The 19846-nt window shown below is 36.4% G+C and overlaps 1 protein-coding gene across 4 annotated transcripts in view; it reads left to right on the top strand.

Moving 5' to 3' along the window:
- Positions 1-19846, top strand: part of Trpm7 (transient receptor potential cation channel subfamily M member 7) — a 98898-nt gene that overhangs the window by 10342 nt on the left and 68710 nt on the right. For all 4 annotated transcript variants that reach the window (XM_063248631.1, XM_063248617.1, XM_063248626.1 and 1 more), the window contains exons 2-5: positions 6646-6725; positions 10721-10759; positions 14457-14655; positions 17573-17786. In XM_063248631.1, coding sequence (XP_063104701.1) covers positions 6646-6725; positions 10721-10759; positions 14457-14655; positions 17573-17786 — 532 coding nt within the window. The remainder of the gene's footprint in view (positions 1-6645; positions 6726-10720; positions 10760-14456; positions 14656-17572; positions 17787-19846) is intronic.

The raw sequence follows: 19846 nt of genomic DNA, 5'->3' as shown, positions 1-19846 counted from the left end.
GCTTTTACTTTTAGAAGTCCTTCAGGAAAAAACTTAGTACCCCACCATTCCTCTCTCTGACTGAATTGCAGCTCTGCTTGGACTTTAGAAAGCAGTAAGGGAGACATCAGGGTCTGTGAGGGGAAGGACTTTACGGGACTCTGTGGAAATGTGAGATCCACACATTCCTGGGATTCAGGCTCTAGGCTGGCATACTATGATGCATCTTTTTCCTTAAGGGCCACTTTGTGTGGCCTGGAGCTAAGAATAATTTGTGACACTCCCTTGCCCCAAGTGCTGGAGATTGAATCCAGGACCTTGCATGTGTGTGCTAGAAAGGGCTTTATCACGGAGGTCCACCTCCAGCCTCAATTCTTAAAAAATTTCAGGGTTTAAAAAGAAAATAATTTGTGGGGCTGGAGATTTAGCTCAGCAGCATAAGTGCCTGCTTGGCATGCATGAAGTTATGAGTTCATTCCCCAGTAACAAAAGAAAAGAAAAAGGAAGAGAAGAGATGGGGATTTAGCTCAGTGCCATAAGCACCTGCCTGGCAAGTGCAAGGTTGTGAGTTTGATCCTTGGTACCAAAAAAAAAAAAAAAGAAAAGAAAAGAAAAAAATTTGTGAGACAGGTATGGTCCAAGTGCCTCAACATATTTACGATACATAAAAAAAAAAAATTACAGAAAAGCTTACCAATTACCTCTGCATGTGGAAGGTTTCACTTTGGCCCTACTGAGTTCCGTGTGTTTGGAAAATAATTGTAGAGGTGTATGTAGTGAGAGAAGAATGAGAAGCCAGGACTATTTTTTGTTTGTCTTGGTACCAGGGATCGAACTCACAATGTCACACTTGCCAGGCAGGTGCTTATGCCACTGAGCTAAATTCCCCAGCCCCAACCAGAATTGTATTTGTATGTCTATAGTAATTTATTTTATTGTTAACAGTTTATTTTGAGTTTGTTGTCTAGGCTAACTATGAACTCTTTTGAGTTCAAGTGAATCTCCTACCTAACTGTCCCAAGCAGCTACCACTGCAGACATGTATCATTGTGCTGGGCTTTTGTGGTGTTTTTTATTTTTTAATTAAGGCACCTTACTAAGTTAAAGATTTTGAAATCATCTGTTGTGTTTTAGCCATCTCTTTCCTAGTCTAGACCACCTCCTCCAAATAACCATGAGGTAATACTAGTTTATATTTAGTTGTCTCCTTATTACTCTTTATAAAGAGAATTCTGGTGGTTTTTTTCTTGTTGTTTAAGATGAGGTCTAGCTGTACAGTGCAGGCTGGACTTGAACTTGCTAATATGGACCAGGTTGGCTTTAAACTCACAGTGCTGCTCATGCCTCAGCTTCCTGAGCACTGAGATTACAGGTGGATACCACCATACCTGACAGCTCTGTTGATTTTTGTGTTAATTCTACTTATAATTCATTTTTCCTGTGATTCTCTTTTAATTGAAATTGTCACTGAAATATTTTTACTATTATTAAGAAAGCATACCTGTGAAAAACACATACTTGACTTGTTTTATATTGAACATTTCAGTTAATAAATATCCATAGTTTTGCAAGCCTGCATTTAGAACCCTACTGATTTACTGGGATGTTAAGTTTGTTGATTTGATTTCCCCTTACCTGTACCCATCCTAGTTTGAGTAATTTATCAGAATTGCTGCAGGGAAAAAAGAGAAAGCCTTAATGCAGATTAACAGTTCTTAGTAATTAACAACAGTATTTAGGAGAAATATATTAGTCCTTTTGTTCTTCTTTTGTTTGTTTGTTTGTTTTTCTTTTTAAGACAGAGTTTCACTATGCAGTTCAGGCTGGCACTGAACTCACTTTGTTGCTTTAGACGGGTCTCAGACTTGCAAGGATCTTACCACTTCAGCCTCCTGAGTGCTGGGATTACAGACATGCACTACCACGCCCAGCTTTTTTTTTTTTTTTTTTTTTTGAGACAGTCCTACTCTAGTCCAGGCTGGCTTTGAACTTACAGAGATACTCCTGCCTCGGTCTCCTGGGAGCTGAGATTACAGGCATTGCCATGTCCAGCTGTGGTTTTTTTTTTTTTTTTCTTTTCCTGTCTAGGAAAATTATATACAGAGCAATAATACTGGATTTTTTTGTTTGAAAGTTACTACTTTGTTTCTGTTTATCAGTTTAAAAAAGATGGAAGAGTGGCTTATAACATCAAATGACTTTTAAATAGCTCTTAAGAAGTCAGTAGAAGCTTTGGAGCCGGACAAACTATTAGCTGAGTGACTTTGAACAATTCCCTAAATTTTGTCAAAGTCCTTGCATTTGTAATGGGAGAGTACTAATAGTACCCACTTTGTAGAATTGTGGGCATAGAATAAATTGAGTACTCATTGTTTTTGGCACTTAGCGTGCCTCTTAGAATCAATTAAAGGTGAGCACCAAGGCACCACTGAGATAAAAACATAATGAAAACTTCATGAGTTTAAAGCACTAAGTTAGGGAGATGTGGTGGTACACACATGTAATCTCAGGACTGGGAGGTTGAGACAGGAGGATCAGAATTCAAACTCAGCCTGGCAATTTAGTGATGTAGAAAAACCCTGTCTCAGGATAACAAAGGACTGAAGTACAGCGCAGTGTGAAGGCTTTGGGTTGGAACCTCAGAGGGGATAGGGAGGGGACTGAACTCATTTTGATAGAAATTCTGCCTCCTATGTAGAGTGGTACTACCAAATAATGTTTTCAAGAAGAGTTCAGGTATAATTGATACGAATAGATCTGGTTTTTAAGTTACAAATGGGCTTCTTAACTTCACTTTGTGGATGTGGAATGTGAGGAGTCAGGATAAAAATAGTATATCAGCACTTAAACTGAAGTGACCAGATCTAATTGACATTGTTCAGAGTGGGTCCTAGAGAGTCTCTCTGCTCTGTGCCTCAGCTTTATCGGGCGAGCCAGATGAATGACTTAAGTCTGGGAGGATGGAAGTCCCATTTATTTATGGAGATTATGAGGCTGCGTGAGGACTGAGTTGAGTAGGTTAAAGTAGACTCAGTTAGCTTGAGATGCTTTTCACAAGTGAGAATGGTGCTGAATGAGCAGATCCATGAGCATGGAGTGCCATCTCGTATGGAAATAGAAATCTGTGAGTTGTGGATATATCGGTGATAGCCTGGCCGTGGTTGTGGAAAACAAAAGGAAGTCTGATGTCAGCTCTTTGAGCAGTTGTGGAGGGCTGGGGGTGCAGTGCCATGAGGAACATGTGCTTAGCTCGGGCAAGGCTGTGGGTTCTTTTCTGGCACTGGAGAAACAGCAGGAGAAAAGACTGGGAGAAGAGAGGAGTCAGCAAGGCAATGGAGGAGGGTGGGCTGTGAGGGGAGAGGTGGCAGTGCTCTGAGCAAGTTTCGGTCAGTGCTGCAGATGTATCAGTGAGGGTAAGGCCTGAAATTTGACCTTTGGATTTGAGGAGTATCATTGCTGATTTTGTCAAAACTTACTTCCGGAGAGTGATTGACTTGAACACTGACAGGAATGGCTGTTAGAAAGAGGGAAGAAATGAGGAAAATAATGGCACATGCTTCCTTGGTGGGCTGAGGCAGGAAGGTTGCCGCAGATTGGAAGCCAGTCTACACACAACACAGTTCAAGACCAATCCGAACTACATAGTGAGATCCTTTTTTTTTTAAAGCAATTTTTTCCAGTGTTCTTTATTGCGGATGTGGGCACTAACATGGTGTGGATAAATGAAGGGAAATAGTCAAGAAAGGTTTGTTGTTTTGTTTTTAAACATTTGGAGAATAATAGCATGTTGCATGCTGGTGGAGGTGAGCCAGTAAGGAAAGAGCAAGCAGGAGAGGAAGGTAGAAGTGTCCTTGGTTTAGAGAGGCATAGGACCCAGTCGCACGTGCCGTGCAGTGTAGTCAAGTGACGTGAAATAGGGAAAAACACCCTCACACCTTCTCTGGATACTCTGTGGGCTGGGAAGAGATTGGCTGCAGTTCTCTTTGGATTGCTTCTATGTCAAAGTGAAATGGAAAGTGAGAGTGAGAATGTCAGATGAAGGAGGATTGGAACTTTATGGAAAGGAGATAAGAAATCCAAGATCCAAGAGAGTGAGAAGGTGGATGCAGCAGGGAAACAGTGGGATTTGCGGTTCATGATCAGGATTTTAAAGTCAATCCAGTGGGCCTTGTTTTGCTTTTGCTAGTTATGTTGACAGCATGTAGGTGGCCGTAGTGTACACTCGGAGCAAGATGACATGTCTTATAGTGAAGCTGGAGATTTCCTTCCTCTCCTGTCTTCCACCCCACTTGTTTTCAGAATGATGTGAAAGAGGCAGATTCTTCAAGAGATAACAAGAGTTGGGGGCTGGGGATTTAGCTCAGCAGCATAAGCACCTGCCTTGCAAGTAGGCAGTCATGAGTTTGATCCCCGGTACTGATAAAAAGTTAAAAGTTTTTTAAAAAAGGAGATAACAAGAGTTCACTTAAAGTAAAAGGTGCTGGAGGGAACCTAGAGTATAGGAAATTTTGGTGATAAAAAGGCTTTAGGTGGGGGTGGGGATTTAGCTCAGCTGCATAAGCGCCTGCCTTGCAAGCAGGCAGTCGTGAGTTCGATCCCTGGTACCGATGAAAAGGAAGAAGACCCAAAAAAAAAAGGCTTTAGGTTTGGAAGTGATGGTGTGATTTATTTTTCTTTTTTATGGCTAGTTGGCCATATAATTTGCTTCTGCCTAATTGAAGTACATTCACCTGAAATACTGAGTTTTAAAAAACAGCTCATACATTAACATCTTTGTTTTAAAAGAAACACAGTAACCACGCATGCCATAAGTTCACCACCATTGCCCCTAGGGATTCAGATTTTTCTGATTAAAAATAATTTCAGGTTTATTTTTCTGATTTAAAAATAATTTCAGGTTTATTGAATGAAAGGATAGTATGAAAAATCCTTGAAAACTTTTCACTGGTTTTCCCCAGTATACCAAGAATATGCCTCTTTCATGTTTCAGAATGTTGTGAAACAAGAGTTGTTGAACAGAATAGCCTGCTATACTCCTATTTGTGCTGAGAATCAGCTTTTTACCTTATCTTGTCTTTTAGGGGTTGTTTTTTCTTTTTTCCTTTACCTTTATCTCTTTTGAGTTTATTCTTTCAGTATATTTTTAAATTTGGACAACAGCTCATTAATTTTCAGCCCTTGTTTTCTAGTATAAATGCTTAAGGCTATACTTTTCCCTTGAGCATGGTGTAGACTGCATTGTACAAGTTTGAAATGCATGTAATTTTCATAGTTCATGTCTAAGAATTTAAATTTTTTTTTTTTTTTTGAAAGACAGTGTCTTGCTTTGGTAGTACAGGCTTACTGTGTGATCCAGGCTGGCCTTGAACTCACAGTGACCCTCCTGTGTCAGCCTCTTGAAGTGCTAGGATAACAGGCCTGTGACACCATACCTAGCAAGAATTCTAAATTTTTATCTTTGATTCTCAAAGTACTTTCAAATAATGAAGACTCAGTTTTATTTATGTTGTGTTGATTGCATTGTGGTTGGTGAGTATGATCTGAGAGTAGTCATTGTCTGAAAGTTCATGGAATCATGCTTTATCAAGTGCATGATCATTTTCTGTAAAATTCCCCATGTGGGCTTGAGAAAAATTAACAGTTTTTCTGTTACACATAGAAGTAGCCACATGTTCATTAAGTCTTGCTCATTGGTAGTGTTGTTAAAACCAAAAACCTTTCTTGGTTATTTTTTGAAAATTGACTTTTTCAGTAAATTAAGAAATCTTGTACTGTGAACCTAACTTTATATACCCTGTAAATTTTTCCTTTATGTATTTTGAGCTCGTTTTATTTGGTTAATCTTACTGTTAAATAGCAGGTGTAGATTACCTGTAATTATGTTACAACATGCTTTACCTTCATTGTTGATAAGCATATGTTTTTCTGGTACTTCTTTTGATGAGATGTTTTGTGGGACCCCTTTTTAAAATACCTGTACCATTAACTATTTTGCGCCTTTATGCTTTAGGTATTTATCATAGAAATACGTATTATCTTAGCTGGGTTTTGTTTTTTTAATTAAATCTGACAGTTACTTTTAGTTGTGTTTTAAATGGGGTCCACACCTCTTTGAGGTTTTTAGCTTTCGGTGAGAATTTCATCAGATTTCGTTTTTCTTCTCTGGCACAGCACTGTTAAATCACATTGGATTTAAATGGGATTGTTTATTTGTTATTTTTCGGTACCAGGGATTGAACTCATGACCTTGTGCTTGCCAGGCAGGTGCTTATGCCACTGAGCTAAATCCCTAGCCCCAGATGGGATTGTTTTAATGTTGTATGTGTACTGTCATCAATAAGAGTATAGTATGTAGTAACTAGTGGACTAAAACAAAATTAAATAGTATAAAACTATTTCCTTTGTTTTGATTTGTGTAGCTCAGGATTGAATTCCAAGGGCTTCTCATTGACTACCATACAAGTTGCTCTGCCCCAATGTTTCCTTGAGACAGTCTGCTTTGGTCCACTATAGTGTCCTTGAATTTGTGACCTTTCTGCCTTCACCTCCCAAGTAGCTGAGATTACATGTGTGCACCACTACATCTAGCTGGAACTGTTTTTATGTATTTATCATTAAATTAGTGGGTAACTTAAACCATTCTTAAAAAAAATCTTTTTGTTTTAGTCCCAGAAATCCTGGATAGAAAGCACTTTGACCAAGAGGGAGTGTGTATATATCATTCCAAGTTCCAAGGACCCTCACAGGTATGTATTCCTTTGGTTTTTTCGGGGTTTTCCAAAAATTTAGAAGTGAATTATAGTTCTGCTTATTTATTGAAAACAAATGATTAAATTATTTGTAGTTTTAATTTTGATAGTTACTGTTAGTTGATATCTTGGGAATGGGAGAAGAAACAGTATTACAAGGTACAGTACTGGATTTTGGCATTCTCAATGACATTCATAGCATAAAAGCCCTCTTCCAAGTGTTCACCGTCTCTGAACCTCAGTCATGCCCATGTATCAGAGATGTTGTTAAGGCTCTCTTTTTAAAAACATACTCAGCCTTCTTGCGAACTTAAAAATGTTTGTATGTCTTTTTGTTTTGGGGGCATCTGTTCAATACACAGAATAGGCTCACATTAAGACACAGTGTGAATCCAACAGTCTGGTATTTTTTAATCCCTCTGTTCTGTGCCAGGCATCTTACTCAAGGCCTGCCCAATGGTAGGCACGTCTGCACCACTGAGCTTCGGCCCCAGCTCCCGGATAGTCATTCTTTGTTTGCCATTATGTGATGTATAGATCTCCCTATAGAAAACCTGTAATCAGAGGCCATCAGTATCTCTGATTCTGTTTGTTTTTATTATTATTTGTGGTTTTTTTTGAGACAGGGTCTCACTATGCAGTTAAGGCTGGCCTTGAGCTCACTTTGTAGCGCAGGCTGGTCTTGAACTCGAAATGATCCTCCTGCATTAGCCTCCCAAGTGCTGGGATTACAGGTGTGAGCCACCAAACTCCACTGTTTTTATTATTTTTTGTCTTTAAAGTATTGGGGAAAAATTATCATTTAAAAAAAACTAGATCCTGTGAGATACTTGCTCAAATATTTTAAAAAGTGATTTACTTAGTTTTTTTTCCTGAGGCTTAAAACTAAGATAAAAGCTTAGCACAATTGTAGATACTATATATATTTCCTAGCCATGTAATAAAGCACCTCTCTTCACAAGCAAAGACATTGGCAAAGACATTTAGCTTTCCCATCTTCTGCCAAACCTTGTTCCCTGTCAGATTGTCTTTCTTCAAGTTTTACTTTGGCTAGCTGCATTACTCTTGACATGATTAAAAAAAAAAAAAAAAAAAAAAAAAAAAAAGATCTCTTTTAAGTTACAGTATCTCTCACTGTTCTTATTCCAAAACAGACAGCACTTTGTCACACCAGCCGGCCATTTGGACTCAGCATTATTTTCTATTTTAATCTTCCCTCTGCATAGCTTTTGTTTTAAAATATTGCTGCATTCTATGCGTAAAATGAGTCTGGTTTTAAATAAAATATTAAATAATATTTTTCATTGTACAGATATTTTGTAAAAGAGTTAATATTCTGTTAGTGTTTATATCACAATTTATATGTCTGTTCTTTTACTAGACCTTTGAGTTGTTTTCAGGTTTAAGCCTTTACAAATTAAGGTTAGGCCAAAATGAGTATTTTTGTGGATAAAATATTTTTTAAAATGTAAGCCTTTGCTCATTTATGTAATGTCAGAAACAGTATATATTATCACTAACAGTAAGAATGCTTGATTTACTAAATATTGGCTCAAGTAACATGTTCGACCATTTCAAGGAAAAGGACAGTACAACACACACACACACACACACACACACACACACACACACTCTCTCTCTCTCTCTCTCTCTCTCTCTCTCTCTCTCTCTCTCTCTCTCTCTCTCTCCCACCCCCCACCCCTCCTTCACCCCTCCTTCCTTCCCTCCCTGCCTCTTTTAGGCCAGGTCTCACTGTGTTGTCTAGGCCACTGATGAATTCCTGGATACTAGTGATCTTCCTGACTCAGCCTCTCAAGTATTGGGACCAGATACAGGCTCATGCTATTGTAACAGGGCCTTATATTTATTTTTAATGACAGTAATTGTCATTTTAGGATTATGATTATATACATACATGCCTTTTTAAAAAATTTTAGTTGGCAATTGAATCCAAAACTTTTTATACTAAGTTACCTCCACAATCTTTTTTTTTTTTTTTTTTTTTTTTTGGAGAGTGAGTTTTGGTAAAGTTGCTAAATTGCCCAAGCTGGGCTTGAGTTTTTAAAATCTTCGTGCCTCAACTTCCTAGAGTGCTGGGGTTACAGGTGTGTGTAATAACCGGTCTCAGCATAGGGTATGATTTCAGTTTACATTTACTTGATTACTACTAAAAATATTTTGTATTTTTTTTTTTTTTTTTTTTTTTTTTTTTTTGTCTTTTTCATTTTTATCGGTACCGGGGATCGAACTCACGACCGCCTGCTTGCAAGGCAGGTGCTTATGCCGCTGAGCTAAACCCCCAGCCCCAAATATTTTGTATTTTAAACACACCAGCATTTTAAATAAGTTCTGTGAATGTTTAAGTCTTCTGAGATTATTAGATAGGTTTAATGTCTTTTCATAGAATCAGATTCTGTGATGTATTCTAATTTTTACTACTTATTAAACATGTTTGTTAGTTTGACATCAGGTCACATGGCTGGTTATTTATAAAGATGAGATTAGAATTTTGATCTTAGTTCAGCATGTGAATTCTAAATTAAAACACTTCCAGAGAAAGTTATGGTTTCACATTATTAAAAGTAGATTGTATTAGAAACAAATTCATTTTGTATAATTTTTTTTTAGTTCAAATAATAAAAGCAAGAGTCAGGCGTGGTGACTCACACCTATAATCCCAGGCTGAGGCAGGAAGATCGAGACTAGCCTGTGCTACAAAGTGAGCTCAAGGTCAGCCTGAACTGCATAGTGAGACCTTTTCTCAAAAAGAAAAAAAAAAAAAAAAGAAAAGCAGTTGACAGGTGTTAAATCTCAAGATGTTATTATGTAGCTTCAGCTGTAATCTTTTATATGAGGCATAATTTATAATCAATGTCAGCTGCTCACTTTCTGTAGTAGTTGGGTTTTAATTAATTTTATATAAATAATTTATGTACCTGGTTCAAACTTTGCTGTGAAAGTCTCTTCTCCATGTCTCTGCTTTAGTTGTAAATTGTCTGTACCAAAATAATACAGTATTATCTATTCCTTGAGATACTGTCCAGAAATGGATATAGTCTTGACATGTGTAAGCAAATGCTTATATGTCCTCCTCCTCCCCACTTAAAATATTTACTGTTTAGCCTGTTGTCTGATTTGTTATGGTGGAGCTTTTACTTTGTTCTTTTTTTTTTTGGTACTGGGATCGAACTCATGACCTTGCACTTAGCAGGCAGGCACTTACGCCACTGAGCTAAATCCCCAGCCCTTTTACTTTGTTCTTGATCAGTGCATGTTAGTTATGTCAGAATCATTTGTTTTAGTAGCCTCTTATTAATGAATATTGCAGTATTTTTAGGTTTTCTCTGTATTAGAAGAAAATGGTGCAGTGTATTATTACACTCGTACATGTACTTCAGATATGTTCTAGCCCCTATTTTAGAACTAAAATGAGTAGTGTGTAAGGAACTCTGCATTTTATTTTGATGAATATTTTCAAATTGCTCTCTGTAGAAATGGTGTTACACATTCCTACTGGCACATACAAAACTTCCTTCATATTCTCATGAAGGTATTGTCTTATGATGTTGTAAAATATCTGCTACTCAAATCTCTTTTCATGTTAATGTGAACTGTCTATGTAATTTTCCTTTTTATATTGGATTTTTTAAAATTGAGAAAGCTCTGTATGTATTTGTGAAACTAGCCCTTTGCAAAAATTTCTTTCTCAGTTTGCTTTTAGACTTTACTACTGGTAGATTTTGCTACATATAAATGTTACGTTTTTAGGTGATAACAGTTTCTAGATTTTATATTAAAACTGATTATATTTAAAATATGGAAATTTGAGTTAAATTTATTTGATGTATAAATCAGGGTATACAACTGAAAAATTAAGTTAACTAAATTTTCCTTGGCTTCATATTTTTGTATCAATTTTATATAGTTTAAAATAGTTTGGCCTAACAAAATTTTTTGATGTAATAATTTATTTGCCTTTTCATATTTTATAGATGCCTTCCAGGATGTCAGATATGTCAGCAACTTGTCAGGTATGTTTACTATAACTACACTGCACAAAATTGGAAAAGTAAACAAAACTAGTATGTTAGAAACACTAGTTAGATACAGTGGACTAAAACTCACATACTGTTACGTTTGAAAGATGCTTTATCTGGAGTTGGAAGAGTAGATACTACTTTTTGAAACTCAAATAAATCTTTAAGTTCTAAAGTTGGATGTGAGTAAAGGTAGAAGGAATAGGTTTTCTGACCGAGAGAGCAGTTGTGGGGAGCCCTGACAGTTAAAAATGTTTTAGTTCTAGGAACCTACCAAATAGGAAAGGCAAGTTGGGATTGGAGAGAACTGAGCCTGCAAAGTAATAGAGTCCAGGTCATCTCAGTGCTCTGTTGCCATGCAACATTTTTACTGTTTTATTTAAAGTAATTAGATAGTTGAGTGAATGCTGGATTTTCTTTTTTGTTTAGTTTTGTTTTTTGTAAGAGCAGTTGGTATTTTGAGATCATTGGATTAGGAGGAAAAAAAGACCAGTTCCAAAAGTTTTGGAGTAATTGTAGCAAAAACTGAATTAAGATAGTGGCTATGATGATGAAGAGAATTAGATATACTTGAGAGGATTACTGAGATAAATACAGTAGGGTGTGAGGGAAAGAGAAGATTTGAGTATGGAACTCAAGATTTATTTCTTCCCTAAGCAAATGAGTGAATAGTAGTAATAATTCATTAAGGTCTGAAATAAAGGAGAAAGAGAAAGTCTGTGGTTGGTAGGCTGCAAACAAAAGTGGATAGAATGAATTTATTTTTAGGTACATAGTTTTCCAATCTACTGGGTAAAGTAAAAGAAAACAAACTTGGCAGTCTTCTGTTTGCCCCTGTAATTTACTCAGTGTAGTTCCATTCATCGCTTCCCACAGATGGGACATTCTTGTAGTGTCTTACCTTTAGGTGGAAGAGCTTCCTTTAGTGTCTCATTAAGTGTCGCTGTACTGGAAATGTAGTTTTACAGTTTGATTCATCTGAAGATGTCTTACTTTCAAATTTAAAGAATACTTTCACTGAATAGAGACTTCTCAGTTGAGGTTTTTTTAAAATTTCTGTATGTATTTTTATCTTCTGGCTCCTGTTTCTACCATAAAGGCAGCTGTCATCAGTGTTGTTTTCCCCCAGTATGAAATGGGGCTATTTGAAAGTTTTTTTGCTTTGTACTTTTGATTTTCAGCAGCTTGTCTATACTGTACCTGAGAATGTTCTCTTTGAACTTGTTCTTCTTACTGAGCTTACTCTTTAAATATCTGCTAGTTAGATGTTATCCCATAGTTAGGAAGATTTCAGGCACTGTTCTTAAAATATTTTACTACCCTATTTCTCTCTCTTCTTCCTGGGACTCTAGTTATACATGTATTAGAGTATTTGATGTTTTCCACAGGTCACTGTGGCCAGCTTGCCTGCCTGCTTGCTTACTTTCTGCTGATCTTGTTTATCAAATTGGTTATTTTCTGTTTATCTTTCTTTGGGTTCATTAGCTCTTATTTCTTCAATTGCCAGTATGTTATTTTGCCTATTCAGTAAACTTTTTACACATTACATTTGTCAGTTTTACAATTTGCTTGATTCTTTGTTAGTTCATTTCACTGCTGAAATTCCCTGCTAATGTCCACTTTTGACCATCTATGCCTTCATCTTTTAATGTAATTCATCATATGTACATTAAAGTCTTTGTTTACTAATTCCATTTTCTGCACTATTTAGAATGCATTTCTGTTTTTTCTGTTGGCAGTGGATCACATTTTCTTTTTCATATGTCTAGTAATTTTTTTAAATTGTAAATGATCTACTATGAGGTCTTGATTCTGTTATTTCCTCTAGAGTGTTCAGTTTTGATCTGGCTGTTGGTTAAATTATTGATAGATTCATTTGTCCTGTTAGGTGTGATTTTCTTTGTTCGGGCAATTCTGTTTCTATTTTGAACTTCATCCTAAGTTGCAGACCTTATTTTGAACTCTTTTTGGAGGTTTTGACTGAATGTTCAAAGTACTCAGTGATGTCTTTCACTGTAAACATAACCATAGTGAGTCTCAGATTGTGAGCCAGGGCTGAGCCCCATAGTAGGTGATTTCTGCGGGCATCACAGAGTCTTGCCTGACATGGGTATACCAGGGACCCATGGAGAACCCTCAAGTGAGTTTCTTTTTCTTTTCTCTGGAGTTGGTCTTCTCTGATGCCCTGCCACAAGTTCCAGTATTTCTGTTCTCTGCTTCCCTGCCATGGCAGCACCTGCACACAGTGGCTGAGGACACTCTCAGCCTATGTGGTCCTGGGGTTTGCAGGATGTGTGTATAGTATCACCCTCACTTCAAGGGAAGTGGCCCATACTACGACATAAGCAGTGCCTGAAAACAGCTGTTGTACATATCTTGTCCACTGTTGTGTCAGGAGTCCCCAAGATTCTCCTTAGGTTCAGTGATAAGTGAGTGAAGCACAGGGCAGCTTGTCATGCTGCTCATTGGTAGCATCTCATAAGTATTATGTAATTGGTATAGAGGAAGTTTCCTGAAAATGTTCCTAATGAACATGTGGAGTTTTTCTGCATCTATCAGCATGATTGCCCATTTTCCGATTCATTTTATGATATGGTAAATTTATGACTGTTCCTAGAATGAACTCTCCTTGAAATAGTTTTTAAAAAATACACAGCCAGGTTCAATTTAATAATATTTTATGAAGGTTTTTTGTGTTTATCCTAATGAGCATACTGGTCTAGTTTTATATGTAACGCCTAACCTTTTGTTAAGTCAGGATGTGTCTTACCTTTAAAATGCATTGGGAAATGTTTTCTGTTATATTCTTTGGAAGAATATATGTAGAATTGATTCTGTTTCCTCTTAAATATTTTGGTGAGATTCACTAGCGAGCCATCTGGCCTTCAGTTTTCTTTGTGAGAATGTTTATTAATGATCAGGGCACATGCTGTCTAGGTCTAAATGCAGTCCTAAATATTCAGAACTCTGTATGTGTGAGATCTCTCCACTCTAGCCCATGGAAGCCTACCCTGTTCTCTGCTCCTTGTGAGCTTCAGGAATTTCTTGGCATACTACTGTCCATTAGTTCTTATCTTTACTTTGAATAGTTTATTCTTACATAGAAGACTCTGCAGGTATTTGAAACTCTTTGTAGGTGTCTTCTTTTGTTTTCTGTAAAACAAACTAACTGCCTTGGCTTGCTCCAATTGATCTGAGTTTAAGATTTTTGTCAAACCAGTGAGACTCCCCTGGCTGTATTAGATTGCAGTTTATTGCATTGTGGTCCATTGTGTACTTTCAGGCAAAATGCTGTCCCTGTTTCTGCCTCAAGCCTCAGACAAATACAAGACCACTTTTTGGTCAATTTGGTTTTTTTGAATTCTGTATACATGAAATCATATATATAGGTACTGTTTGGCATTTGGCTTCTTTCAGCACAGTGGTTTTGTGATTCATACATATTGTTCTGTATTGGTAATTCATTTCTTTCTGTTGCTGAAAATGATTTCTGCTACATGGCTATACCACATTTTGTAGATATCCCATACTAAATCTGGATGATGATGTGTCATCTTATACTAATGTATAGACACTTGATAGTCTAAAATAAGTAAAAATTTTCATTATTGTTCATTAGTGTATTCATTTTAATTCATTTTTTCATTCTAATTTTCCAGAAGGTCTTATAATCCTGACTTTTTCCCAATAGGTGTTTTTGTGGTCGCTTGGTCAAGCAGCATGCTTGTTTTACTGCAAGCCTTGCCATGAAATACTCAGATGTGAAATTGGGTGACCATTTTAATCAGGCAGTAGAAGAATGGTCTGTGGAAAAGCATACAGAACAGAGCCCAACAGATGCTTACGGAGTCATCAATTTTCAAGGAGGTTCTCATTCCTACAGAGCTAAGGTATGTCGTCACATACTTTGATTTTTTATTTTTATATTTTATTTGTCTTGTTACCTAAATATAGTAAGCATATATATATATATATATTCATACTGTAGTGTTGCAGATTGAATGCAGCACCTTTGCATGCTTACATAAGCTACTACATCAGCCCCTTTTTTGGGACAGGGCTTGCTAAATTACCCACGCTGGCCTGGAACTTGTGAATCTCCTGTCTTAGGCTTCTGAGTAGTTGCAGTTATAGGAAGCTAATATTTATTATCTAACAATGACACAGATTACTTTTTCTGAAAGAATAGCTAAACTACCCTTATTCCCTTTCAGTTTTTTTTTTTTTTTTTCTTATGTTAAATAAGAGATGTCTTTATAGGCATGGGTGCTGCGTGCTCTTAGCCCTAGCTGCTTGGGAGACCTAGGTGGAAGAATCACTTGAGCCCAGGAGTTTGCGACCTAGTAACTTAGGGAGACCTAGTCACAAACACCAAATGAAGTGTCTTTTTAGCAGTATATGGTTGGTTTTAAAATTTAAATTCTTATATTTGAGTTTAAACTTAGCGTCATATTAAGAGTTATCTATTTTTTCACTTATTTGTTTCCTTTAGGATTTAAAAAAAAAAAATTGTCTGCCTTCTTTACTAACATGCTGTTTAATCCATTTTCTATTTTTTAGAGTACTATTCTTAATAAATGCTATAAAATATATTTTAATTTGTTGCTGTGTATCACAAATGAGTACTTTTACCAGTTTTTCTGTATTTGTTTCCCTTGTGATTTAGGTGTATATGTTAGCATGAATCTTTATTCTGTGTGCATTAAACCCCACAGCATACTCTTAGTAATTTATCTTAAAGCATAACCTTTGTATTATTTTGCCTGTCTCTGCATAGTGATAAGATAAGCAATTCATTATTTCCAAATTTTCTTAGTTTCCTTGGGCTTGTGTTTTCTTGAATTTTGTATACATGGAATCATATAAATGGGTGCTCTTCGGCATCTGCTTCTCTCAGCACAATGGTTTTGTGATTCATACATATGTTGTGTCTGTTAATAATTCACTTCATTCTGTTGCTGAGTATGATTTCATAGCTCTCTAATGCCTTGAAACATATGTTATTTTTCTTCTGGTTTCTGTAATTTCAATAGACAGTTCATCCAAAATGATCTTGTCTGTCATTGTTGGATGTGAAAATCCTTACCTAGTGGTTTTACTTTATATGCCCAAGCATAACAATCAGTTAAATAAACATAATGCAGACAGACTTAATGTAGAACAAGTCCTATGTATTAAAGCAGTCTTATGGGATCCTGAGATCTACTCAGTTTTGGAGAATTCTGATTTTTTTTTAGGGTTCATTTGTTGTTGCAAAGTCTTTGTTGGTTTCATCACTATAAAGGAATGAGCAAGTCACCATTTTTGGAAGGAACTTTCCTTAGAGATGATTTTAAAATTATATCTTGTATCTTCTGCATACTTGAAGTTTGCTTTTAAGCATCTGTGTGCTTTAGACAAAGAATGAATTAAAGTGATTATTCAAGTGTGTTTTGTGATGTCATTAAAAATTTAAAAATGTTTGAATCAAAAGTTACTTTTCAACATATGCAGTCGCTTATTTTCTATTTCCTTTTTTTTTCTTGATCTGACGGTGTGTATTGAACCCAAAGCCTTTGCACATATTAGGCAAACACTATATTATTAAGCTATATATCCCTTCTATTTCAGTTATTCATTCATTGGGATGGTGTTGTGGTCAAACCTGGGGCTTTCACACTGTGCTGGACTTTCAGCCCTTACTTACTTGTGGTTTTTTGTTTGTTTGCTTCATTTTGAGGCAATGTCTCACTAAATTGCCAGTACGGACTTACACTTGTGATCCTCCTTTCTCAGCTTTCTGGAGTGCTGGGATTATAGGAATGTGCCACATTGCCTTTTTAATAGAATGACTGTTTAGAAATTTAATAGCTGAATCCATCTGAACACGATAGTTGTGGGTTTTGTTTTGTTGTGTTGTGTGTGTTGTTATTAATGTACTGGAGATTGAACCCAACTTACACTTGTAAGATTGAACTTATACCTGCTGAGTACATGATTCACCACTGAGTTATAGCTTCAGCCCTCCATTTAAAAGTGTTGAGATTTTCTGATTATTTCTTACTTTAAATAAATATATTTATTTCCAGTGACACAAATAGTCACCTATATTTAAAATACCTTTTTTACATTTTATGGTGTAGTCACAATTGTGATATAAATGGTCCAGATCATTGGTAGAACTTTTAAAACAGAAATTGTAGTATTTATTTCTCCAGCAAGTCTTAGAAGCTTCCACTTTTGCTCTCATAGTTCTTCTCTTCCGTTTTCTAATCATTTTAACTGGTCCTAATGTTTCTCACGCATAATGTGTGGGGTTTTTTTGTTTTTGTTTTTTGGTACTGGGTATTGAACTCAGACTCACTCATGGTTAAGTAAGGCAGAAATACTGTGGATAAATTAGTAAATTGGGTTAATTGGTGATTGAGTATAAACAAAGTAACATTTGTGTCTTAATGTTTATAGATATAGAGTGCCACTACATCTTTAGACCTCACAGAATATTTCCAACTTTAAAATCACTTGTGTTGGGGGCATGGTGGCACATGATTGTAATCGCAACACTTGGGAGGCTGAGGCAGAAGGATTGCCATGAGTTCAAGGCCAGCCTGAACTATGTAGTAAGACCTTGTCTCCAAAAATAAAAATAAAAAATCACTGCAATTGTTTATGCCTGGGACTGGGAATATGGACACATTTGAAGGAGCCTTTGAAATTTGTTCTTATGTAATCTGATTGAAATATATTTTTTCCTAAAGTAAGATAATGTTGCATTATGAAACTTATGGGCAAATTTATTTTGTTATTTTAAAATATTTTTTATTTTAGTATGTGAGGCTATCATATGACACTAAACCTGAAATCATCCTGCAACTTCTGCTTAAAGAATGGCAAATGGAATTACCAAAACTTGTTATCTCTGTTCATGGAGGAATGCAGAAATTTGAACTTCACCCACGAATCAAACAGTTGCTTGGAAAGGGTCTTATTAAAGCTGCAGTTACAACTGGAGCCTGGATTTTGACTGGGGGAGTAAACACAGGTAATATGATTATACTAGTTCTCTTAGTATACTTGACAATTTTTATAATATTTATAAGATGTTTGAAACAATAATCAATACTGAATACTGAATTGCCTATAATGTATAATTCCTGGATAAAAATCTGAACCTATGTGAATGTCATTTAAACCTAAACAATGCACCTCAGAGTTTGAATAGGCCAGCTGCAGACCATGTTCCAAAGCCAGCCTTCAGCTTGGTTTTGTAAATAAAGTTTTATTTGTGTGCCACACAATAGCCACACTCATTTGTTTATGAGTGGTCTATAGCAGTTTTTGTGTTACAGTAAGACAGGTGAGTAAGGTGACAGAGATTGGCAAATGCCTTGAAAACCTAAAATCTTTTTTTAAAAAAATTTATTTTAAAGAGAATAAAACCAAATGAGAGAAAACAAAATGGAGTCAGTCAAAAAAAAAAAAGGATGGACATATTACATGACTTAAAACCAGAATGCAAGGTGATCAACAATAGTTACCATAATGTCTCTTGTTATCTTCAAAAGAATTGCCCATATCATCAGGCATAATGAAATTGAACATAACAGTACAGAGTAAAATCAATAAAAACAAAACATTGGAGACATTATAGGACTTCGGTTGTTAAACCAGAATAGGTGTCATAGTGAATCTTACTGTCTTGATGAAAGTAGTTGCCTATACTGTCATACTTGATACTATCAAACAAAACTGATTCTAATAAAAAGCAGTCAAAAAAGACAGCGATCAAACAAAAGAGTCAAATAAAATAAGTCAAAACACGACAGTGAAAGCAATATAGGGCTTCAAATTAAGTTAATAGGAAATAAAAAATGGTTACCATAATATATCCTGCTATCTTTGGAATAGCTGTCCATGCCATCAAATCTAGTAAGAGCAGACAACCTGGAACAGAATATAACCCAACTAAACTTGAGTGATGAAAACAATATGGATTTTACATCATGATACAAGATAACAGTGGCCACTGCCTTCCCTTTGTAGACAATTCCTCCCCTTTTCACTTTCACAGGGTGCGTTGTACATTTTGTATCTCACTAACTTCTTTAGTTTTTGGATTAGAGAGGCAGCCTGCTATTTACCTAAGTGATTCTGAATCTTTTTACCCCTGAGTATGATCTCAAGTTGTATGCATGTATCTACACCAGCCTCAAAGTTTTCCTTGTAGCTGAGAAGTTCCCCATTGCATAAAAGTGTTATGTCTTTCCAACCAACCTGCTGCTGATGGAAGAGCTACTTTGTTCTGGTTCCCTATCACATAACGCATTATATTCTCATCTTTGACTTTCAGTCTATCAACCCTCTTTTAGGTTCATTATATTCTTCTATAGAGCATCTTGATGGACCCTATCTCCTGATCCACTTTGCCTGTGTTTCTTTTTATTAGTGTATCAAGGCTATCTATATTAGTGATTATAGGCAACCTTCTCTGCCTCATCTCTGCCATGCTATTTTTCTACCATTGGTTGCCTACTTTTCCCCTTTATTCCACTGTCTGCCCCATTCATTGAGCCCCCTCTCTTACTGTTCCTGAAACCATGATCTGTTTTCTCTCTCTCTAGAATGTCCTCAGGATTTTTGTAGGGTTGAATTGGTGGTCATGAACTCCCCCAGTTCCTCTTTGTCATGGAAGCATCTTGTGTCTCTTAATTTTGAGAGATAGTATTGCAGGGTACATCAATCCGGGTTGGAGGTTATTTTCTTTCAGGGCTTGCAGTATTTTACTCCAAGCTCTTCTTGATTTGATGGTTTGTTTTGAGAAGTCTGCTGTGATTCTGATGTGTTTGTTTTGAGAAGTCTGCTGTGATGGGTTTGCCTTTATAGGTGATCTGTTTCTTTGACAGCTTTTTTTTTTTCCTCTTTTTATTGGTACTGGGGATCGAACTCATGACTGCCTGCTTACAAATCAGGTGCTTATGCTGCTGAGCTAAATCCTCAGCCCCTCTTTGACAGCTTTTAATATTCTGTTCTTGTGTTGAATTTCAGGGATCTTGATTATTGTATGTCTAGGAGTTGTTCTACTTTGGTTATAGCTGGCTGGAA

This window comes from Cavia porcellus, unplaced genomic scaffold (genome assembly GCF_034190915.1).
Source record: "Cavia porcellus strain 051 isolate PalLab524CR breed Dunkin Hartley unplaced genomic scaffold, mCavPor4.1 scaffold_1, whole genome shotgun sequence".
NCBI classification, from domain to species: domain Eukaryota; kingdom Metazoa; phylum Chordata; class Mammalia; order Rodentia; family Caviidae; genus Cavia; species Cavia porcellus.
The sequence above is the reverse complement of the archived record's forward strand: the minus strand, read 5'-3'. Positions and strand labels throughout refer to the sequence as shown.